The 25,908-nt window shown below is 38.5% G+C and overlaps 2 protein-coding genes across 2 annotated transcripts; both read left to right on the top strand.

Annotated features, from left to right (window-relative positions):
- The first annotated feature begins 2,364 nt into the window (after positions 1–2,364).
- LOC117295649 (gamma-aminobutyric acid type B receptor subunit 1-like) lies at positions 2,365–12,862 on the top strand. Its single transcript, XM_033778357.1, has 5 exons — positions 2,365–2,607; positions 9,685–9,825; positions 10,988–11,158; positions 12,366–12,467; positions 12,785–12,862. Exons 1-5 carry the CDS (start codon positions 2,365–2,367, stop codon positions 12,860–12,862), a joined length of 735 nt encoding a protein of 244 aa, XP_033634248.1.
- LOC117295647 (gamma-aminobutyric acid type B receptor subunit 2-like) lies at positions 12,803–25,908 on the top strand. Its single transcript, XM_033778354.1, has 12 exons — positions 12,803–12,850; positions 13,635–13,826; positions 15,233–15,463; positions 18,264–18,327; positions 18,880–18,969; positions 19,355–19,511; positions 21,627–21,759; positions 22,853–22,960; positions 23,337–23,462; positions 23,903–24,048; positions 25,021–25,213; positions 25,774–25,908. Exons 2-12 carry the CDS (start codon positions 13,650–13,652, stop codon positions 25,906–25,908), a joined length of 1,560 nt encoding a protein of 519 aa, XP_033634245.1. The 5' UTR covers positions 12,803–12,850; positions 13,635–13,649.

Below are 25,908 nucleotides of genomic sequence, written 5' to 3'. Positions count from 1 at the left end.
ATCCTCAAAGTGCCTGCCACACATCAACGGCACCGACTGGAACACGACCGGATAGCAGGATGGAGAGTTGGATGTGTGAGGGCTGTGTATTGACCTTGATGCCTAGATATAGCAGATTTGTTCACGTTAGGTATTGTGTGTGTGTTTTTTGTTTTTGTCTTTGATCTAATGATGACGTGCCTGTTACCCGAACATGTCGTATTGCCCCGATAATGCGACCACGGGATTCACTCTTCACACAATAGGCCTTCTAGCTCAAACAAAACATGTCCGGAACATGGCTTGACAAAAAGAAGTCTGACGTGTCATTTCAGTTTTGTCTATTGAGGGTGGAGACTTGGATTTAACCATGAAAGATATTCCTTGTATAGGGTGGCCATGTTCAGATGCTTTATGGAACTCGTTCAAGAGATTACACTTAATTGAGGTATAAGGCCTACCTGTACGTCATTATATTCAAGTGGAACAAAATGTTAGGCATTGTTCAGGACTTTTCTGGAGAGAATTTCACCTTCCACGTTCATTGCGGAGAGTCTTCCATACGACTTTTCGCTGAAATCTTATATATGTAAACATAGCATTATTAATGTGGCGCGGTAGTATGTACATTCAAACATGAGGATAATAGCATTTCTTCTATTCTAAACAATATTTCATGTTGACGTTTCTCAGCAGAACTTTCTGCCGAATCATCGTTTTTTCTTCTTTTTCTTGAATGAGAAATGTGTGTTTATAGGCCTATACATTTTCTTTTTGCAATAATACGTTTTGAAAAAAAGGGAATGTATAATAAAGGAGAACATTGAAACCAGTTCTTTCATAAGTAGTGTTTACGAATCGGTTTAAAAATAATGTTTTATTCCCTCAAACCGTATTAGGCAATGTCAGATCTCTTTCATCAGATCAATAACACAAAAAGTGTGTTGAACATTTTATTTTAGGATACGAAGCACGTTTATTAAAAGTTCCGTTAGGAAATAAAGTAGAACAAACTAAAATCAAATCTAACGATTTTGAGGGCTGGTTCACCTGAACTTTAATCGATATGTTTTTCCGTTTATTAAATTTGACACACATTCTGGGTAACTGACCCATAAATGGGTCCAGCCCGTTCGGGACCAGGATCCGGGTCGCAAGTCTCACTGAATTGTTTTAGAGTGCACGTATCATATAGCTTAAAACGTTAATGCCTGTTTGTGATAATTGTTTTTATTTAAAATACCCTTCTTTTGGGGGTTTTATGCGAATTGAGTTAAAAAGCTGATACATCGTTGAGAGTTTTATCAATAATAGAAATATCAACTTTTAGAGTCATTGATAAGAGGGTTTCTGAATGCGATTTTCTTCTTGTACTATATTCATTGCACCCTTCGTAAAGCATTATATTCTTTAAAGTTGCATAACAAACTATTGGTAAAGATACTTAGGATGAATTACAATATTGTGCGTTTGCTTTTTTTAAAGGGAGCCTTTTAGAAAACTTACGCGTATAAACGTGAGCTGATTGTGAACTGATTGTGTGCCTGTTGTATATGTCGCAGTATAGAATTAGACTGTAATAGATTAATGGGTCGCTACATTCTGCCGGTCTTATGTGCAACCAAACAGGTTCGTCTTTTCCTATACTTGATATGATTGTAATCTGATTTAAGTTTGAAATCATAAAAAAAGGTTCCATGCCTTCCAGTCGCTCCTTTTTGAATGGATACATAATTTTAGATGCGTCTGCAATGAGCGCAATGAAACAAATTCAAGAGCTGAACATAACACAAAGAGAGCGAAATTGCCACGGTCTTTTAGTGTGTTATTTCATGTGGGTAGCATTAATAAAAAATAAAAAATAATCGGATGATAGTGTTGCAATCCCATGTTTTAAGTGCTGCTTAAAGGATTTAATAGAACATGGACACTGCTTATTAGGCCAGAATAAGTTAATCTTTTCTTCAAAAGACACTGCTTTATTAAGCCAGAATAAGAGAACCTTTTATTCACGGGATGTAACAAAATCTCGCTGTAGAATGTCACATTTGCTTCCAATAAAATGGAATGAACCAAAAGTCACCATCACATGGAGTATTCTATTTTGAAATTCGACCTCGCCGTATACGCGTCTTGATGTAATTAACGGTCACACAGACTGGCGCAGAGTGGTTTCTTCCCTACCTTTCATCCATGCGGACCCCGGGTACAATCCAGTGACGACGCTTTGCATATAAGTGGATTGGTTTTTCAGTCCCTAATTGATCACTTGGGTTTTCTGTGGTTTTGCAACCACATCTAAACAAAAATTCTTACCACATTCTCTACCCGAGATTATTTAGGCCTCCGGCTCAAACGAACACTTCTAGTTATTCTAAATAAAACATGTTACATTTCTTAGCGACCGTTTTGATATTGACAAGCTTCAGGGGGCCTGATCTTGTCAACGCAAAAAACAAGTCGGCCCTACACATCGGTGGACTGCTGCCGTTGTCGCCCAAGGATGGGTGGAGTCGCTCCAATGGGTACCCAGCGCTCCTTGGTGCTGAGCGTGCTATTGCTGATATCAACAGCAGAAGTGATGTGTTACCAGACTATGAACTCGTCCTACATATGGAAGACACTGAGGTAAGCCTGTTTTATTGATGTCACAATCACAAAGAGAACACAAAAAGCTGGTTGAAAACTTGAAGATTGTAAGATCATTCAACTAACTTTGGTAATAACAAGATTGCTCAAAAACTGTTGTGAAAAAAACTACAACTTACAATAATGAATAAGAAACAGTTACATATGGTAGCCCTAATAATGAAAAGAGAACGCTCTTTGATTATAAATTACCAATTCTTGAAAACACAATTTATGTCTATATGACTGTTACACACAAAGAAATTGTATTATATTTGTCATGTTGTTTTATTGCGTTGAAGCTAACCCTAAAGTTATCTCAGGACCCTTTTGCTCTTAACAATAGAAACGACGTAATATAAAAATTAAAACAAACAACAACGGTTAAAATTTGTTTAAGTAATTTCGTTCAAGTTGATATTTAAGTAAGGTGCTGAAGCCGCAGAGATACTACCAGCTTTGTCGTATTTTTTGTTTGTCATAAACTCATCTTGGGCAACAAATGGCGCACTGTGTTCAACTTCTGCAGTATTATTTTTGTTTTAATGTATACACCCCATTTTAACGAGCGTAATATGGTGTCACTAAAGGGACACAACTCAACTTTTAACGAGCGTAACATGGTGGCATTAAAGGGACATAACACAACTTTTAACGAGCGTAATATGGTGGCATTAAAGGGACATAACACAACTTTTAACGAGCGTAACATGGTGGCACTAAAGGGACATAACACAACTTTTAACGAGCGTAATATGGTGGCATTAAAGGGACATAACACAACTTTTAACGAGCGTAACATGGTGGCATTAAAGGGACATAACACAACTTTTAACGAGCGTAATATGGTGGCATTAAAGGGACATAACACAACTTTTAACGGGCGTAACATGGTGGCATTAAAGGGACATAACACAACTTTTAACGAGCGTAATATGGTGGCATTAAAGGGACATAACACAACTTTTAACGAGCGTAAGATGGTGGCACTAAAGGGACATAACACAACTTTCAACGAGCGTAATATGGTGGCATTAAAGGGATATAACACAACTTTCAACGAGCGTAACATGGTGGCACTAAAGGGACATAACAACTTTTAACGAGCGTAACATGGTGGCACTAAAGGGACATAACACAACTTTTAACGAGCGTAATATGGTGGCACTAAAGGGACATAACACAACTTTCAACGAGCGTAATATGGTGGCATTAAAGGGCAAAACACAACTTTCAACGAGCGTAACATGGTGGCATTAAAGGGACATAACACAACTTTTAACGAGCGTAACATGGTGGCATTAAAGGGACATAACACAACTTTTAACGAGCATAATATGGTGGCATTAAAGGGACATAACACAACTTTTAACGAGCGTAACATGGTGGCACTAAAGGGACATAACACAACTTTCAACGAGCGTAATATGGTGGCATTAAAGGGACATAACACAACTTTTAACGAGCGTAACATGGTGGCATTAAAGGGACATAACACAACTTTCAACGAGCGTAATATGGTGGCATTAAAGGGACATAACACAACTTTCAACGAGCGTAATATAGTGGCACTAAAGGGACATAACACAACTTTTAACGAGCGTAATATGGTGGCATTAAAGGGACATAACACAACTTTTAACGAGCGTAACATGGTGGCATTAAAGGGACATAACACAACTTTTAACGAGCGTAACATGGTGGCACTAAAGGGACATAACACAACTTTCAACGAGCGTAATATGGTGGCACTAAAGGGACATAACACAATTATTAACGAGCGTAACATGGTGGCACTAATGGGACATAACACAACTTTCAACGAGCGTAACATGGTGGCACTAAAGGGACATAACAACTTTTAACGAGCGTAACATGGTGGCACTAAAGGGACATAACACAACTTTTAACGAGCGTAATATGGTGGCACTAAAGGGACATAACACAACTTTCAACGAGCGTAATATGGTGGCATTAAAGGGACATAACACAACTTTCAACGAGCGTAACATGGTGGCATTAAAGGGACATAACACAACTTTCAACGAGCGTAACATGGTGGCACTAAAGGGATCATAACACAACTTTCAACGAGCGTAATATGGTGGCATTAAAGGGACATAACACAACTTTCAACGAGCGTAACATGGTGGCATTAAAGGGACATAACACAACTTTTAACGAGCGTAACATGGTGGCATTAAAGGGACATAACACAACTTTTAACGAGCGTAACATGGTGGCTATACAGGGACACAACACAACTTTTAACGAGCATAATATGGTGGCACTAATGGGTGGGACATAACACAACTTTTAACGAGCGTAATATGGTGTCACTAAAGGGACACAACTCAACTTTTAACGAGCGTAACATGGTGGCATTAAAGGGACATTACACAACTTTTAACGAGCGTAACATGGTGGCATTAAAGGGACATAACACAACTTTTAACGAGCGTAACATGGTGGCATTAAAGGGACATAACACAACTTTTAACGAGCGTAATATGGTGGCTATAAAGGGACATAACACAACTTTTAACGAGCGTAACATGGTGGCATTAAAGGGACATAACACAACTTTCAACAAGCGTAACATGGTGGCATTAAAGGGACATAACACAACTTTTAACGAGCGTAACATGGTGGCATTAAAGGGACATAACACAACTTTTAACGAGCGTAACATGGTGGCATTAAAGGGACATAACACAACTTTTAACGAGCGTAACATGGTGGCATTAAAGGGACATTACACAACTTTTAACGAGCGTAATATGGTGGCATTAAAGGGACACAACACAACTTTTAACGAGCGTAACATGGTGGCATTAAAGGGACATAACACAACTTTTAACGAGCGTAACATGGTGGCATTAAAGGGACATAACACAACTTTTAACGAGCGTAACATGGTGGCATTAAAGGGACATAACACAACTTTTAACGAGCGTAACATGGTGGCATTAAAGGGACATAACACAACTTTTAACGAGCGTAACATGGTGGCATTAAAGGGACATAACACAACTTTTAACGAGCGTAACATGGTGGCATTACAGGGACATAACACAACTTTTAACGAGCGTAATATGGTGGCACTAAAGGGACTTTGCAACGTGCGCATACCTGACGAGAGATGTCTTGAAATTATTTACAAACATGTGCCCAATATGTAATGTCATGAAGATTATTGCAAATAAGTGCTAATATATACGTATGCGATGTCTTTAAAATTATTGCAAGTTTGTGCTCATACGTATGTGCGATTAAACATAAGTGCGCATACGTATGCAATTTTATGGAATGAATATCAAGTAAGTGCGCAACGTATGCAATGTCATGAAATTAATCGCACATAAGTGCGCATACGTATGCGTTGTCATGAAATAAATAGATAGATAGATAGATAGCCTAGCCCTATATATGATTCTTTCTCTGTACACAGATACAGAGTCCTAACTATTTTAAGGCCCGTTTCTGGGGCGGAAAATATTCAAAGCTTCATAACTCAAATCTTAACTGCAACAAACCACTTATTTCAACAGATTCACATTCCATGGCGGCATACATTTTTCTGCGATGGGTTTTGGTCGTCATATTTTTTTTATATTTTCACAAATCCGTAATTTTCGTGAAATATTGCAGCTCCCAACGTTAAAAAATTCCCGTTTTGATCGATTCTCACAGTGTTGTCTGCTGCCGTGCGTTCGCGTATATTCGCGTGCAAGAAGACGTAAGATGCAAGACGCGCTTAATTCTTGGTCACTCCGTATCCATAGATACAGAGTTATTCTATTCCATATCTATGACCGTATCTTGTCTGCACAGCGTTAACACGCAAACGCAACGCAAGATATGCGCCTCGTGCGTCTTGCGTACGCACTGCAGACATGATGGACCATAGATATAGAATTAAAATAACTAGATCGGCCGCGCGTACACACGCGCCATTGCCTGTGTAGAAACAGTTTTGGTTCGCCATGGACGCGGTAAAATGTCACGTGCTGACGGCAACGCGCAGAATAAAAATAATTGACAATGCCAGTTTCGTGTGACTAACAAGTAGGGTACATATTAAACGATCGTCTTAACATTGACTTAACATGTTTGTGCGTAGCTACAATGCAGTTCAAATTAACAAATTAACCAGTCAAGTTTTTTAATTCAATTAATTCAGTTCCATTCAGACACACATTTTATTTCCATACTTCTGTGAAAGGGTCGACAAGATGAAGCTGGAGTTAAGCAATGAAGACCTAAGCAGGATAAATGTAATGATAAGAGTATGTGACTGTTTTGATAAGTAGAACCTTGTAAAAAAAAGACACACAGACAAACACAGAAAACACAAACAGACAGACAGACACGCAAACAAAAGAACAGACGAACATAATACATGACAGCTGAAACAAGATAGATTAGAGACGCTTCAACGAACTCGTCATTATCGAAAGATATGAAATTCCCAATAAAGAACGGCACAAAATATTGATAAAAAAGAACAGTTTAAAACAATAATAAAGATAAACAAAATGAAATTAAATGATGAAAAAATAATTAAATAATTAAATAAAAAAAAAAAAAATAAATAAATAAATAAATGATTGAATAATGATCGATGTTGCTACTGAGTTCTAAAGTAACCTGTACAATTCAGAGAATTTATCAAAAACCCATTTAGATGAAATTGTGTCGAACATTGAAGCTTAAGCAATTCCTGAAGGTATCCTTGAAGATTCGGAAAACAACAAAATCCCCGAAGAAGAGATAAAACATGCTCTCTTTCAAATGAACGAAAACAAAAGTCTATGTAAAAACGGCCTCACGGTAGAATTTTACCAAATGTTTTGGTATATAATGACATCTTGGAATTATACAATGATTATTTTTAAGCAATTCTATGAGGTCCGCTCTGGTCAAACTTAAAAGAAGTTGAGGACCCGTCATGATTTAAAGACAGGACACTATTGGTAATTGTCACCAGTCATCTCACTTGGTGTATCTAAACATATGGATAAAATAACAAAGCTGTGAAAATTTGAGCTCAATTGGTCGTCGAAGTTGCGGGATATGAATGAAATAAAAAATACCCTTGTCACACGAAGTTGTGCGCTTTCAGATGCTTGATTTCGAGACCTCAAATTCTAAACTTGAGGTCTCGAAATCAAATTCGTGGAAAGTTACTTCTTTTTCGAAAACTACGTCACTTCAGAAAGAACCGTTTCTCAAACGGTTTTATACTATCAACCTCTCCCCATTACTCCTTACCAAGTGAGGTTTCATGCTAAACATTATTTTGAGTAATTACCAATAGTGTCCACTGCCTTTAAACAACTGGCGTCCTAATAGTCTTTTAAATGTTGTTATGGACGGTTTGGCCTCCTCAGCCATCCCGCTCAAGAAATCGAACTTATCAATTAAACACAACTTAAACGTTCTTCTTCTTGAAAACGTAGACACACAACAGGGTGTTTTATTTAAACACAACTCAAATGAAATACTAGAAAATATACTTGATAAATAATATACGAATAATGCACCGTCGTCTCGGTGGCGTACCTGAAGGATACAGACCACGAGTCGACGTTGGGTGTGCCTTAAATACTTAACTATTACATAACATCCACCATGGGGGCATGAACTAAACATAAATGTGGGCCGGGGTGAACGTCATCACATACGCCCCGTGTACATTTTCACGCGTTACCTTTCGAACGTGAAATTTTTACCGCGTCCATGGCGAACCAAAACTTGTTCTACACAGTCAGTGGCGCGTATGTACGCGCAGCAGATCTAGCTAGTTATTATAATTCTATATCTATGGATGGACTGCAGACTTTGAGAATAGGATCATAAACTGGAATTCTTTAACTTTTGGGAGCTGCATTATTAAACGAAAATTACGGATTTGTGACGAATATATGACGACCAAAACCCACCGCGAAAAAATATATGCTGCCATGGAATGTGAATCTGTTGAAATTGGTGCTTTCTTGCAGGTAAGATTTGGGTTATGAAGCTGTGAAAATTTTCAGCCCCAGAAATGGACCCTGATATCCAGGACATCACTGTAGTACAATACAAAAGTGTAAGGCCGCCAGGGCTAGATAGATAGATAGATAAAATGGTTTGTTAAAAAACTGTCCTCGCAGCACAAAGGCTGAATTACAACAATTTTACATAAATTTTAAAATTGAAATTAAATAGGAGGCAAATTGGTAATAAAAATGGAAAAATATGTGGAATAGTTAAGCCACTCCCCTAAATTTACACATTGAAAATCGCAACAATTTTGCACATTCGTATGCAATGTTCTGAAAATAGTCCAAATGTGTACGCATAATATGCTAATAGGCTTGCTACGTTGTGTATTTCAGTCACATACCGCTTGGCTGATAACAGTAAATGGACAGGCCCCTTTTCGGAAATCTTCACCAATTTGCACTAATGAACTTGGGTACCAAGCACAGGTGCACAAAAGTCACAGCGTGTGCAGACAAATGCATTGTCATTAAACAGATTCGCCAATAAGTGCGCAGAGATATGCAATGTCGTGACATTTTGAATTTGCAAATAATTTTACGACATTGCAAACATATGCGCACATTTGTGACAAAAATGCACGACATTGCAAAGTGTTTGTGCAAACATCTGAGTATATAGATTCACGACATCATCAAGACAATAGTATTTGTAATTTTGTTCATGACATTGCATAATGTTTGCGCACACTATTTGCAATCTATTTCTGCACGGCATTGCGTACGTCAATGCAAATGTTTGCGAATAAATTCACGACATCGCAAACGTCTCCACACACGTTGAGAATATATTCGCTGATCGCTTACGTTTGCGCACATTTGCTTCACATTTCCTGACATTGAATTATCTGAAAACATTGCGATAAATTTCATGACATGGCATCCGTACGTACGTGAACATAATTATCCCCAATAAACTCCACGACATTTCATACGTTTGCGCACAAATTTGCGAGATTCCATGTCCCTTCGGGGCCACCACACATATAATTAGAGCCATTCTGAAAATTCACTGTCTACTGAAATACAGGGAGATTTACCCGTTGGGTTGGACCGACTGTACGTTGAGCTCCTCGGCAAGCCCCCAACCAAAGTAGCAATACTCGGACCTCTGTTATCTAAAATTGCTGAGACAGTGGCGCAGGTAATTGGCCGATGGAGTATTGTCGAGGTAGGTGTTAAGGATTCATCTACTCCTAATTTTGATTTTTGTTTTTAGTGAAACAAAATATGATTTTATTAAATAAATAAACATGGAGTCCCTAAAAAGGCTACATTTTATGAATCAATTGACGAAATACTCCACGATTCCTGCATCCAATGGTATGACGCGTATATTTTGTTGTTTTAAAATTAGACAGGATACGACTTATCATGAAGCACTAGCGTGCATCTGATCAACGTCTTAAATGGCGATTTTAATCAACTAATTCTCACACATTTCTTTCCTTATCGGGAAAATATTAAAACACAATGTTTGGTAAAAAGAAAGACAACTGTTATGGAGTCCCAAAGATACCAGTTGATATACGAGAACATTCATTGGATTAAATTGTGCCTGGATTAAATACTTTTAAAAGTTCCCTGCCTTCAATGGGCGTCATAACAATGCAACACCAACATTTATTACAGACACAGGGCAACGACAGAGATATGTCGATGATTACAGGTAACTAATTCAAAAATAAATTGGATTATTGAAACTTAGTAACAGAGCAGATGGAAATGGAGACAGCATGGTAGGGAAAGCAGATAAGAAATACTTTTATACTTTTCCCTTTTAAACATGCAACCACAGGTCGATATCACACACATTGCACATCACACACTCTCAAATATGCATCCCTGTGAAGACATCTTTTGTTTTTTCCATTGTCCCTGTACAGAATTTGTACACACAATTTCTTGTGGAGCACCCCGGTCTTTAGAATAACCCAACACGGAGTTCTTTATTTCCCCCTTTTTGTTTTGTCCTTGGACTCCAGAAGGTAATACATTATGAGAGCACACACACACACACACCCACCCGCACCCAGATCAACATTTAAGACCGACAGTTGAGACCAGACAAAGATGGATTAAAACAACCACAAGTATAAGATGATATGGAAAGGTTTGCGGTAACACCATTGAATGACTATCTCTAATGAGTAGGGGTGGTTCTGAAAAGAACCGTTGGTTTAACTCGACGTTTCGATGAAAATTGCTAACTAATAAATTAACTTAATGACTTGACAAATATTTATCCAGAAGGTATTGTTGTAAATTTTTTGTTTACAAGGCACTTCCTTTTGTTTAAATTTGTTTGACAATGATAAATTCTTCATAACCAGATTACCCCCGGTGGATCCAGCACTGTTCTCTCCAATCGAGATAGATATCCACACATCTACCGTACCCTCACCTCGGCATCATTATTTGGCTCAGCTCAAGCCGCAATCATCAGCCAGTTCGGCTGGACTAGGATTGCTACCCTCAACGAAGCAGTAGAACCACATAAGGGGGTAAATTCTTTGACTTTTTATATAATCGTCGTCATACCGGAAAACGAGTAAAGACGAAGCGCGGGAAAATACAGTGTTGGGGTTAAAAGAGGTAATCTGTTCGCATGGACTTGTAGTCCTTTCGAATTGTGAGATAATCCGTTGGCACGACGTAGTAATCCATTCGAAAATAATCTTAACGTAATAATCCGATCGCGCTGTTTTTTTTAGTAATCAACTCAAATGACTTTGCAAAGTCTTGCCCATGCGATCAACCATTTGGAGAGACTAATGGTTGATCTCCTTGTGCCCTCTATTAGAGTTGGTTATTTTTGATTCCAATACATTTAGTTCAATGTTGCCATAAAGTTACATTTGTGTACATCATTAAAGTTAATATACATGATAATGATAAAATAAAGGCAAACCACAGATGTAGTAAAGACAATAACAATTTACACCGAAGTTGAGTAAATATTGACAAACAGGACAACATCCAGGCATAGGGTTAAGCAAGGTTTTTCTTCCCGTACCTACGGACAGTAAAAAACGAACAAACAAACAAACACACCAAAAGACTATCACAACACTGACTTACATAAAAAACATGTAAATGTATGGGTACAAAGACAAAACATCATCCGGAAAATATATCATAACTTTTCATTCTTAACTAAGAATTAAAGACTGTGCTTTCAATTTTTTTTCTTCAAAATTTGACAAAGTAGGTGCAGATTTTCATGAATCGCTGAGACTTTTCCAATAATATATATGTAGTACCACGTTGGACAAGACTATTTCTATTAGTCTTACCACGTCACTTAACGTGCGAACGGATTACTGAACGGATCATATAAACGTACGTGCGAACGGACTACTCACGCCTGCCAACTGATAACTAAACTGAAGGAACTGAAAGCTTACTGAAAGCCATACACTAATTGCAAAACCGTTCAAAAAGATTACTAAATCTTGCAGACGGATAAGCACGTTTTCCTTTTCTCGGGCTTCCTATAAAGATTCTAAAGTAGCAGTCGTTTACAAACGTTCAATTATCAAACACAACTGAAATCCTGTAATTTCACTGTTTTGAGGGGTGTGGGAATCGTTTAACAAATTCAAATCAAATTGGCTATTAAATACCCGTCCCTGAAAGGATATACTACTACTGTAATGGCAATCGGGCCTACTTGTATTAAACTATATTGTTTCTCTCTTCAATATTCAGAGGATTAAGCAACTCCATGATGACTCTGCAATGGGTAATTTTTCTATAGTAAGCTCAGAGACATTCATCACTGATCCGGAAGATGCCCTGAAACGGTTGAAGGTATAGTTTCGAACATTGAGATTTTTTTTAAAACAAGGTTTACATAAAATTCTTTATCTGTTTTAGTTGCTGAGGTTTATACTTTCACAGTAAACATTTGAAAAAGAATGTTACATTGCTGTGCGTCTTATAGGTTCCGTGATCGTTAATCATGTAACAAACGCACTTTGTGATACGGGGTGCCAAATAATATAGTGCGCCAGCTGTAGTTTGCATCAGGACAGATGGTTATAAAACCGGCTAAGCAGTTATTTTATAAAAGATAGTCACTGTGAATTAATTTCTTAGCTGATAATCTTTTTGAAAATTTCCCGCAGGATATAGATGTGAGAATCATAGCAACCAGTTTCTACGAAGGGAGTGTTCGGGAAGTATTCTGCACTGTGAGTTTTTAGAACTCTTATACTTTACTTATTGGTGCTGTTGTTAAGGAAATATGTCAAATTTTTCAAAGCATAGTCCGTCTTTTACAGATTCACGTGCGTCATAACGATTTTTGTTTCGTACAACACGTCGTATATTGTTCTAAAAAAATCCACACAGCTCCCAATTTTATTGACAAGAATACAAGAGGAAGAAGAAGAAGTAGATAACGTGTTACAGGCTTTCCATTTGGATTTCGTTTTTTTTGTAACTACGCCAGACTGTTTGTGTAAGGCACTTAATAATTAACAAAATATTAGTGGAATCTTATAATTATAGCACTCACATCCGTCACTCAATGACGCTCCAGTCGCTTTGACATACAGTACTTTCCTGAAAGGTATGTGATACTAAGTTGGAATGATAAGATCCCCTTTTGCATGGCACCATGTAGTGGTTTACAAGGTGCTGTTGCGCAATATGCTGCCAACCAAACCAGGAACACCGGGGCGAACCCCTTTGAAGTGTACTGGGTTCTTTTACGTGCGTTACACAAAACACGGTACCAACGGTTTTACGTCCCATCTGAAAGACGAAGCAATGGTTAAGTGTCTTGCTTGATGACACAAGTGTCACGACTTGGACTCGAACCCACACTGTGCTTATCAGAAGCACCATAGTTTAAATTTGGTGCTCTTGAAAACGCTCGACCACGACACTTCCACTTGTTTCGTTGCCGAGCCTCATTTTAATGTCTAGTTCTAAATACTTACTTCCATCGTATTTTTATTTTGCTCCTCACAGGCTTATAAATTGGGGATGTACGGTCCGGATTACGTTTGGATGATATTGGGTACTTACAAGGACGGTTGGCAATATGTCGAAGACGAGATGATCTCTTGCACAACTGAGGAACTCTTGACCGCGACTGAGGGGTACTTAGCGATTACATTCAGTTTCTATGGACAAGAGAAAGATGTGGGGCGAAGTGGACAGGTTCGTTTTTATCACTGTTGATTCCATTCATTTACTCTAGCATATTTCCCTGCAGTTCATTCATTATGCCTCAACTAGACAAAAACGAAAGCAACACGGGTTCCGGTCTTATCGACACCTTACAACCTCGGAACCCACAAACCCAGCACCCACAAACTCGGCACCTAGCAAACTCGGCACCTAGCAAACTCATAGCACCCACAAACTCGGCACCTAGCAAACTCGCCAGATACATGTACAAATACGAACTCGGCACCTGCCGAAAACGGCCAATTATTACAATTGTTTTTTTAAGTGTCAGAAGCAGCACACATTAGATGCAATAGCACAGCAAAAGCAGTAACAATAACTACAAGACAGTAAAAGCTATGCAGCAGCAACAACACTGGCAGTGACAGCCACAGCTAGCAGCAGCAACATCAACAGCAGCTTCAAACAAACAGAACAACGCTATCAACAACAAAGCAACGACCACCACAGCGACAGCGGCAACAGAACCACCAACAACAAAACAACAGTAAAGCCCGGTGTGGCGGTTTCAACTTTCCGCCGTGTTCAGTTTTCCGAATGACCAAATACGGTAACATTACGTCATGCGATGCCCAAGCGAAAGTGGTCCATTTTTAGTGCCGTGGGTCATCCGTGTTACTCTCCGGTAGCTGTCATGGCGGCGTCCACGAGTACAACGAGCGGCGAACGCGTGGTTCGTATGAGAGAATTTGGTGTGAAGACCAAGCAAAGTATCCTGTATTTAACCAGTGGTACCTATACCTATAGGAGCGTCAGAGAATCAGAATATTTTTTTATTATTATTCTGGTTTAGTTTGTTTATTTATTACCGTTTTTTATTTTAGTTATTTAGTTATTTATTTATTTTTATTTCACTGAACTACAGTACTCACCAGAGTACTCGCGGCGGTATTTTTGTCTGGCTACGTCACCCGGAAAACTGAACACGCCGGAAAGCTAAAACCGTTCGAACAACGTGCTGAAATGTCCGGCTACGTCACCCGGAAAACTTAACACGGTGGAAGACTGAAACCGCCACACCGGTTCATACATCGTACGAATGCGAAGCAAATTTATACGTCACAGGGCTGTTTTCGCAGCGTTGATGGGCACACAAGTCAATTGTTGCAACTTTTGTGAAGTCCAATTTTTGTGGCGCATTTGCATTCGCAGGAAGTATGCACGGTGCTTAGCCACTTCAACAAAACAAATAAACCATATTGTGGCCGATACTAGTCTACATACTTCAATGAGAGGCATATAGATACTATAGATACATAATACAGTTTGCAGGGACATCGTACGATATATACTTGCATTCACAATACATACAAAATAGCAGAGTGTAGTTGCTCTGGATATCACTATGTCCTGTATTCCACTGGTATTACTTTCAGACACCAGCAGAATTCCGGAAAGATATGTCCGCCCAACTTGGTTACAACATCGCCGTGAACGATCCAACTTACGCAGCCAATAGTTACGATGCAGTATGGGCATTAGCACTGGCCTTTGATAAGGCGGAACCATTGCTTTCAAAGAGTCTGGATTCATACGAGTATCATGACGAGGAATACGCCAATGTAGTCGGCCAGTGTATTTTAAACCAGACGTTTGCTGGAATGTCAGTAAGTTTGTCCCCTTCCTACTTTTGCACTATACTGACATTGAGCCGTTTTAATGCATGACCGAAACAACCTATTATGTTAACGAAATAACATTTCGAGGGAACGAAATGATATTTTGTTGTAGCGAAATGGAATTTTGAGGTAACGAAGTATAGGTTTTCTCGGTCAATTTCGGCAAATGAGCAGCCAATTTCATTTTCATGCGTTCGAATTAAAGCTGTTTTGCCTCTGCAGTTGTTACTGCGTTTTAAATTCAGAATTCGGCCATTCAATTTCGGTTTGAGTGGAGTCGAATTCCTTTAGCACCCTGTTAAACTTAGCGTATCGTCATTCTTTTTCGTGACACACACGCCTCAAAAAGCGTCTGCAAATTTGAATGCTGCATTGATGAATTGTTCAATTGAATGATTATTTTGTTCAATCAAATGACGCAACATTACATTTTGATAAATCATAAATTGAAATTGAATGACTCTTTTCAGTAGCATCCGATTCCGCGCGAAATGAAATAGCTTGGTGGTTAAATTGGCTGCTCATCTGCCGAAGTTGGCCGAGAAAACCTTTATTATTACAATGGATCGAAATAATTGTGATTTCTTTCGTACTTTTTGAATGTTTACCTGTACCTCATATGGGCTCCGTACGATCGTCTCACCAAATGAAGTGCGCCCTCTATACGCTTTTAGTGGTCCGCTTACATAAACAATATCGACCGTGCTAGATCTTATAAAGTAAAAGATTCGAACTTCCTCTAGCTAGCTGGTATTCACGGTAGTTTAGTGGTAAGCAGTTGGGGACACTCGACATGGTTTTATTCATACACCGATTGATCTAAAGCACTAAAGATTTGTCTAAAACTTGTACTTTCCTGAGTCCTGTGAAAAAAAAACCCGGCAAAAATACTGATGTGAGTCGAACCAAACACATTTGCCATTCTAAAGCACATGTCTTGCAGCAGCGGTGGTGTATGTGTTTTACCAAATAGTATGCTTGACTGTCCTAAGGAGTCGGAATTGTGACTATGTATAACAATGTTGGTTTATGATTGGGTTACATCAAATGGCGAGTTGCCAAGGGAAACTTATATTGAACTATTATAGTCTCATAGTACGACAATAAAGCGGCAACTTATTAAATATAACCGTCCTTACAGAATAGTTACAGAATAGTTTGATTGTGGAACACGTTAGATTGTGAGAGTTAATGCTAACGTTGGTGGAACAACCAAATAATCAATACCATTAGACGATCACGCTAATTGTTGAGCCAACATTGATCCAACTTTGGTTTAACAATGATATAGTATCAAAAATGTGTGGGTGGGGCCTAGAAGTGTGAGATTTTTCTTTGATAATATAACAATTTGGTTTAAGTTGGTTATCCGAGGGAAGTTTCAGTACTTTTATGTTTAATTCGAATGTAAAAAAAATATGTACAACAAAAGTCCAAACAATTAAGCATTTGTAATTTAAACATTTGAATTAATATTTAAACAGTTTTAGGAGTAAGCCATGACTGGAAAATCTAGGGATCCTGGTCTACATATATACAAGACATGCAGTGTATAAAGATGCATTGGCCTAGATAGGTTGTAGTGAGTGTATTTATGTATTGCGTTATGAATCGTGTAAATAACCAGAAACGTGTAAATTATATAACTGAGAACAGACACGGATGATAATTAATTGAACTAACTAATTAAAGGACCATTTTTTTTAGAACTACATTGTGATTTCCACGTTGTTTCTACATCAGCATTTCTACGTTATTTAAACTTGCAAATCCAATCATTATTCAACATTATTTTAACGTCGACACTTGACGTTGAAACAACATTGAACCAACATAGTGATTTGTTATGTTGTTTCTACGTCAGAATTTCTACGTTATTTCAATTTGCAAATCCAACCGTTGTTCAACGTTATTACAACGTAGAAACTTAACGCTGAATTAAGATATAAATAATGACCTTTTAAAGAACGTAGCGGTTTTCTATGTTGTTTCTACCTCAGAGTTCCACGTTATTTCAATTTGCAAATCCAATCATTATTGAACGTTACTCCAACGTCGGCATGAGACGTTGTTTTTGAACGTTAATTCAACGTATTTTTCCGCTGGGTTTGTTCTTTTAGACCGATCCGACGCGCACCGGGCGCACAAGTGTTGAGCACCGTGCGCCATTGCTGCGGTGTACATGTGCCTAGTTTTTTGCACAAAGACATGAGGAAATCATGTTAATTTTCACTCTTTATGGAAATTAAATGTTTTCCTCAACGACTTACACAATTTCCTTGCCAGGACATCATGATATACTAATGAAGATCACTCACCACAAATATTTGCAACTAAATAGAAACCCAATCATCTTGACAACGATGATTGTCTTAGGTGAGTTAGGGGAAAACGTAAACTGCATAAAAGTCGCTAAAATGCGTTACATTTTGTCAGAATTTCAGAATTTTACTTTGTGCTTATAATTAAACAAAAACATTCAAGAATGTAGTATATCGTTATATCATGTAGCCATGTCAGGGAAATTGCATAGATTGTCGAGGAAGACATTCAATTTCCATAAAAAGTGAAAAGGAAAACGATTTTATCATGTCTTTGTGCACAAAACTTGGCTCAAAGACACCGCAGCAGTGGCGCGCAGCACCCATGGCGGCGCCCAGCACTTGTGCGACTGGATTGGTCTATAGAATATTTGTATTTTATGGTTTTTGTTCAGTCTTTGAGCAGATACACTGAAACGATTCATAAAATATAATTATTCTCATTAATCTTTACTTTGTCTTCAAAGGGGTATGTGAGTTTTCATGAAACTGGATACAGAATTGGTAATCTGCTGATAGAACAGAACATTGGTAAGTTAATGTGCAAACGTTCCTCAATGATGCCTCATAAAGTAAAGTTCATCACTCTGTATTTTTTATTTTTAATAAAAGTCATAGGAAACCTCTAAACAAGGGTTTCTGCATAAGAAACACCGGGGTTAACCCATTTACTCTTCCACGATAAGTGTTTGCTGTTCTTACTTGCGGACGTATTTGCGCCTCCTAATGCATCTAATGCATATTCTATACGTGGGAGGGGATAGGCATCAAAAGCAGTTCGATTTTGGAGTTGGCGATAGTCTATACAGATCCGTAGTGACCCATACTTCTTATGCCAACCGATGACCCTATACCTATGCCGTACCCTAAAATTGATTTTAAAACCGTCAAATACATCAGCTATTTAAAATACTTGCTCATGATATCTTACGGCATGGCGTGTTCCTTTTTATCATACAGTATTCTTTATTCAAAAAATAAAACGTTTGAAATAATGAAAATTTTCGAATTTGTAAGCAAGCCGAAGTAATATTGAAACACGTAACTGATCACGTGAATTCGATTTATTTTTGAACTTCAAAGCGGGCACAGAAACTCACATTGGCACGTTTGACACTGCTGCAATTGAGATCACGTGGTCTATCCCTACCGAAGATATTTGGTACTACAGTGGTAAGTGCTTTTGTTTATCGTTGTACAATAAATTGATGAATGCTATAATTGTAAATATGGATGGTGCTCTATCGTTTTGGGATAATACACTGAGATAATTGTTGGATCAATAAACATGTTTAGTAGCGTTACTTGTAAATACATACACAATCAGCCACTATTTAGATTCATGAAACTACACACAGCCTTCGTCTTGTACTTGGATATTTCTGCTGTGTTTCAACTGAATCAAGTCTATTTAGGCTCAGCAGTCATTTTACAAAGTTTTCATTTCATAACCGAGCCACAAGATTATACTATACTTGGATGTTATAGTTACAGAAAAGGAATAACAGTCTTGTGTGTTTGCATACTCTTATGCTATTTGTTGTCGTCATCCCTATAGATGGAAAACCCCCACATGATTCCGACATTACAGTTGTTATCTTTGACCTGCAAGCCACGCCCCTTCCCACCATGATTGTAATGTCTGTGTTAGCTGTCCTTGGAATGGTTCTTGCTGTTTTGTTCCTCGGGTTCAACATCTGGAAACGTAAACACAAGTTAGCATCTTTGGTTTGTCTTTTTTGCAATTATATATTTTACTAAATGCAGCAAAGTCTAAAACTAATATTAAGCTTTGTGGTCACACAAAAATTGCACACTCAGTTTATTATTGTGTTTAGTTGTTATTACATTTTTTTATAAGAGCCTATATTCAGCCAATGAACAATAAAGTGATACGAAGTGCCCCTTACATTCTGTCTTGTTGAAGGTAACCCTGATGATTATTTCCATATTTTCAAACTTCGGACCCAACCTCTGGTGTTGACAGCAGCGGAGTGCGGGTTCGAATCCATGTCAAGCCGCTTGTGTTGTGCCCTTAAGCAAGGCACTTTAGCTCCTCCGTAGAAAGTTGAAGAGGTACTACATTCGGCTTACCAGCCAGATTTTTAAAATTATTTTCCTTTGTGTGCATGTCGCCAGACACACAAGGCCTGAAGGCCACTTCAAGGTGTAGGCTACAATCAACTATTTTTCCAGGGGCCGTAAAGCCACTGTTACGATCCAAATTCCTAAAGGCCAGAGACTTCGAAAAATAACCCCGCCCTAAAGAAATAAGGGTAACAAAAGTAGTCAAACAGACCAGCATAATATGAAACAGCAAGTATGTTCAATTAAATTAAATATAAACCATTACGTAAACAAAAATAAGGCAATACAAAAAGGCAGTTAACCAGTTGTGACATGAATTGAATATAAAATATAAACGGGGGGCGAGCAGCCCAGGCAAAATAGGGTTGAAGACCCAACAGCCTATGATATACCTCGACTCTCTCGGAGAGAGCTGAAGACCAGTGTTCGCCTATTCTGATGAAAATGTCCCCGTAGATTGTTGTACTTCCAAGGTACGCGATGTGATGAAACCCGGTGTGGAAAAATGGTCGGCCCCCTCGGTGCTCTCTGCTTTCGTACCGTCGTTGCTTCACGCAACCGGTACAACAAAGTCCGACGACCGCAGCTCGGGGAGGAAAAGAAAACTCACACAGTACCCAAGTCACGAGTCTGTGTGTCGTAAAGTTCGACGCTCTCGGGAAGTCACAGCTCCGCTTCGTCGACGTGCAAACTCCCCGTCATTGAAGAGCCACCGCAGCTTACTGCATGGTTTCGGCAGCGACGAACTTTACTGGAGGCTTCACGGATTGATCCGTGCAGGAACGGCGAAACTAACACATGTCGAACATCACAGTTCGGCAATTAAAAATGCCGCTCCAACGTGGGCATACTCAGAGGGAATTCTCTGCCCACTCAACTCTGCTACTCTGCAGACCTCCGCCCCGAAACTGAAGAAATAAGAATGTGAGGGACGAGGATGGCCGCAATCCTTCCTTATGTAGTGAATCCTGAATTCTCAGCATTCTCCAAACTCTGCGAATTCCAATATTCTGTTCATGTCTGCAAAACAGGTGTTTGTGTGGCGTACGAAGAAAAGTTCCAACCGATTAACGAGTTTAACACACGCGTGACTGCTCACCCAAACTTAAAGTATGTGTGCTCGCCCCTCTAAGGAAATCTATAACATTCTACACGTATAGTATTAAATACTTCAATAAAGAAACATTACTCCATTGTTACTTTAATCCCAACGCTTATTTACAAAACCGGACATTTTACTCTGGACCATTTACTCTGGACCATGACAGCCACCTACTCCTGGGGCTAAAACGGGGTTACCCCCCCCCCTTTAGAGTTCATATGGATTTATGCTATGGTATCATCCATCAGAAACTTGTCCGATACAACAGAAAGCTATAGCACTACCTCCACAATTTAAGATGAATAGTTGATGATGCCTATCCTGACGTACTGTAAAGACACTTATCCTGATTTCGTCCAAGTCAGTATGTGGCATTGGCCCCTGGCGACAGTTGATTTGGGCTGATATCCAAAACTAGTTAGGTGTAGCCCTCATCTTGAAGTGGTGGTCCGGCCTTGCCTCTCTCTTTCTCTCTCTCAAAAAAAAAAAAATAAAAATGAAAAGAAGCAACCCACCCCCCCCCCCCCCGCAAAAGAAGATACAAAAATATTCGGATTCAAATTAACATATATGTTAGATAAACATTAACTCATGTTTATTTGTTTTCTCTGACTACACTTTTTTATTTTTTTTATCACAGACAAGTCAAGATGTCAAGTCCACAAGTGAATAATCTAATAGCTTGTGGCTTTATATTTGCATACCTCAGTGTGGTGCTCCTAGGCATTGACAACTCTATGGTGGGTAAGGACACGTTGGTATCAATTTGTGTGGTGAGTTAACCAACCAACATTATTACACTCCAGTAAATACCGATATATGAAAACAAGTACATTGAAGTACACCGGGGCTGAACATTTCATAAAGTTTCAAAGTTTCATGGGCTTGACAGTACTTTTTTGTAACGATTTGCATTACAACATTGATGTTGTACTCTGTTAACATGAAGTATGGAAATAAATATAAGTTTGAATGAAATGAATGACTGAACCTACGTACACGAACTAGTAAAAATAGTGTTCGCGATCACGAACTGACTCGAAGGTTCCAGTTAGCATTGTATTGCACGCACACCAAAAGTGTTAAAAACAAAAACGAAATACTTTTTTACGAATAGCGCATTTGGAATAATGCCACTGTTTTAGCACGAACAATAGCACTTACCTTCGTTACTTTATTGCTTATTAAAGGCAGTGGACACTATTGGTTATTACTCAAAATAATTATTAGCATAAAACCTTTCTTGATTACGAGTAACGGGGAGAGGTTGGTAGTACAAAACATTGTGAGAAACAGCTCCCTCTGAAATGACGTAGTTTTCGAGAAAGAAGTAATTTTCCACGAATTTGATTTCGAGACCTCAGATTTAGAATTTTAGGTCTCGAAATCAAGCATCTGAAAGCTCAAAACTGATTGAGCTCAAATTTTCACAGGTTAGTTATTTTATGCATTATGTTGAGATACACCAACTGTGAAGACTACTCTTTGACAATTACCAATTACCAATAGTGTCTTTAAGTCAGAGCACAAAACATCAAAAAACATTATTTTGTATTTTTGTTTGTTCCAAGCACGTAGTTTCTACAGCAAGAAAACAAGTAAAAACACTGTGAAACTACGAAGCATGTAGGAGACTGAACAAAATAATGTACGCTCGAAGTGTTGTTGGGGTGACAAAATATTTACGTGAATTTTCGCGATAAAGGGCAGAAATCGTAAACATTAAGGTGAACATACAATTTTCGACGTTCCTTTTAAGGCTACATAATTATTACACTATCTACCTAGAAGAACCTCACACGTAGGTTTGTGTTTCCCTGTAAGTTGATTGATTCGTGTTTCCTATTAACAAACTTTCTGTGCCAGTTTCGTACTTGGATCATCTCACTGGGTTTTACATTATCCTTTGGCGGGATGTTCACCAAGATGTGGCGTGTGTATAGCATCGTCATCGCTAACAAGACTAAGAGAAAGGTATACATGTTAAAATAAATGGACACTATTGGTAATTGCTCAAAATAATTGTTAGCATAAAAACTTACAATACTTCAGCTGAAGCCTTTTTTATTATGCACCAGAAAGCACACACAATATTGCAACAAGGGTGTTTTTTTTTCTTTCCATTATTCTATTGGAAAATCGATGACCAATTGAGCCCCAATTGTCACAGGTTTGTTATTTTGTGCATATGTTGGAATACAACACGTGAACAGACTTCCAAGCAAGAATAATGACAATTGGTGCATTTAATTCCACATCACTTCCAGTAGTAAACTGCATTGGGGTGAAGTTATGGTTAACTCATAAAACAAATAACCGCAATGGTACCCCGTGTTTTATTTTTTCTTAGGTAATAAAAGATCGACAACTGTTTGCTGTCATCGCTGTGCTACTTTTTGTTGACTTAGCAATCCTCATCCCATGGCAGGTAGCTAATCCAATGCGTACTGAAGACAGACGAGAACCAGTTGTGCAGGTAAAATAAACAGTTATAGTGACTTGTTGGTGACTGTAATATTATATAGTTTATTTCAGTCGGTCATTCTTAAAGACTATATTAAACATTAGCAGTAACATCAACGGCAGTTCTTGCAGCAACGGCATCAGCAGCTACATCAACGACAACACGTCTATCCGCATACGATCAGATTCCCCCGAAATATCATTTCTTTAAATCTAATTGTTAAATAGACGGAAATAAATAATACATTTCGTGTGAGAGAAACAATTTTCGAGAGAACGAAATGATTTCGAGGGAACCAAGTAGTATTTCGAAATTTGTTCACAATTTCAATAATTGTTCACCTGTCCCTGAAGGGGTTCTGTAGTTTTAGGTTTTACGATATACAAAAAGTGCTTATACATATTTTTTTTGTTCTTGTTTGTTTGTTTGTTTCGTTGGTGTTTTTCCTCCAGACGGAAGAACATCTTTCCAAAAATGAAAAGCACGTCTTGCTTTACGTCAACTGTACGTCCGAAAACAGCACTGTTTGGACCACGGCTATACTCATCTACAAGACATTTATTGTGGTATTTGGTGCATTTCTTGCTTGGTCTACAAGGTAATTTTGGTAGTTTGTAGGTTTATATCACGCTTTAACATACAATTATGCAAGGTATGTTGAACTACGTTTGAACTATGACTGAGATCTACTCTTTTTACATAGCACCATGTAAATGTAATAATTGACAAGGCACTTTTACGCAAAATGCTGCCAATCCAGCTAGGAACACCGGGCGAACAACTTCTCTTGTCGATAGGTACACTGGATTATTTTACATGCGTTACACAACAAACGGGACCAACGGCTTTATGTCCCATCTGAAGGACGAAGCAACGGTCACGACATGCCGTCCAAATCACTTACGTTTATTTTGTTATAATCTAATTATATCTCGGGCAAAAATATAAATTTGGCCTTTTTGGCAATATTTGCAGATCCCTGAGAAGATTTCAGAGAAAAGGTCTTGTTGTTTTTCTCTCGGGGTAGTTATCGAAGTATAAAATGGAAGTGTTAGATATTAGGGAATGACGTTAAATGATTCGGGTTCCTTTTTGTAACACAAAACGCAATGTCCACAGACTTACATTAAACCAACACCGTTTGAAGATAGAAAGTGTACTTTAAAATATTCCTTGCTGAGGTGCTGTCGTTTTTGAGAAAATAAGTAAAACAATGTCATGAAAATACGTTTTTCCATGCTAAAATAATTTTCGTCTCATGATCACTGAGACGAAAATTATTTTCGAGACATTGTTTTACTCATGTATCAAAAACTACATCACCTCAGAAAATGATGTTTTTAGGGAAGCTTGTTTTCTATCTTCATTATCTTAAAACTGTGTAAACTTAATTTAAATCTGTGGACATAATGTTTTTGTCCTACAAAAAAGTACCCAGACCCTTTATACCGAAGCGGATGTCATCGCCTTCTACCCAAATAGAAACAACGACAAACCTTAGTTGGGGCAACAAACTCTTTAATGGATATTACAAAAAAAATGGTTTCATACTTGTATTAACCGTTTTCAGAAACATCAACGTGCCTGGTCTGAATGACAGTTATTACGTAGGGCTGTCAATCTACAACACCGTCATCTGCTGTGTCGTTGCTGTGCCGTTATCGTTCCTTACAGTGTCATCCATCGGCGTGACCTTTGCCCTCGTGTCCGTTTTTCTGCTTTTCTGCATAACAGCTTCACTCTGTATGCTGTTCTTTCCAAAGGTAAGAACATACCATTTACCAAATATTAGACTTGATCGTACTGTTATTTTGAGATGCATAAAGTTGTTTCAAAGGTATCCAAAACAAGTACACATAAGTCATGACGAAGTGTTCGCATGAAGCCCGGTTCATACTAATTGCGAATGCGAATGCGATCTGAATTTTGACGCCATAGGGTTGTTTCCGCAGCTAATGTTTCACAGGAACTGAACAGGAGGTATGAGCTGGGCTTAAGTACAATGCACATTAATTTGACTCGTGAAAAATATCACAAGATTGATCGCATACGCATTTGAATTGTGCGATGTACCTTCAGGGCTACCATAATTTCATATAATGCAACTATGTACTACACTAAACTATAGTTATATGGATTGTTAGTACTGGTGTGGGCGTTATAATCAAAGAGTCATTAGTTAAAGTAGGCCTTGGCGACTCAATTTTAATTCTCGAGATGCAATTGGTTCACCGGACGGGTAGTCGCGACTCGACTAGTCGCACTAGTCGCTCAGGCCTAACGGAAACTTGCATCAGGTAACGCCCACAACCTCTATCCCTAGGTCATTGCCGTGTATCGCCCGAATGAAGTAGCGGGAACAACTGGAACGGGGATAATGATTGGTACAGCATCAGCTCCGAGTGGTAAATTCAAAGTGACACCATCTGAGAATGAGGCTGCAGATGCTGTGAAATAG

Source organism: Asterias rubens, chromosome 10 (assembly GCF_902459465.1).
Source record: "Asterias rubens chromosome 10, eAstRub1.3, whole genome shotgun sequence".
NCBI classification, from domain to species: domain Eukaryota; kingdom Metazoa; phylum Echinodermata; class Asteroidea; order Forcipulatida; family Asteriidae; genus Asterias; species Asterias rubens.
The sequence above is the reverse complement of the archived record's forward strand: the minus strand, read 5'-3'. Positions and strand labels throughout refer to the sequence as shown.

Excerpts from the sequence above, each read along its gene's own strand:
- LOC117295649 (XM_033778357.1), top strand. The coding sequence starts at position 2,365 with ATGTTACATTTCTTAGCGACCGTTTTGATATTGACAAGCTTCAGGGGG. Across the intron at positions 2,608-9,684 it reads TACATATGGAAGACACTGAG|GGAGATTTACCCGTTGGGTT; the intron begins GTAAGCCTGTTT and ends ACTGAAATACAG. Across the intron at positions 9,826-10,987 it reads GCCGATGGAGTATTGTCGAG|ATTACCCCCGGTGGATCCAG; the intron begins GTAGGTGTTAAG and ends CTTCATAACCAG.
- LOC117295647 (XM_033778354.1), top strand. The coding sequence starts at position 13,650 with ATGTACGGTCCGGATTACGTTTGGATGATATTGGGTACTTACAAGGAC. Across the intron at positions 18,328-18,879 it reads GCTGATAGAACAGAACATTG|CGGGCACAGAAACTCACATT; the intron begins GTAAGTTAATGT and ends TGAACTTCAAAG. Across the intron at positions 18,970-19,354 it reads AGATATTTGGTACTACAGTG|ATGGAAAACCCCCACATGAT; the intron begins GTAAGTGCTTTT and ends TCATCCCTATAG.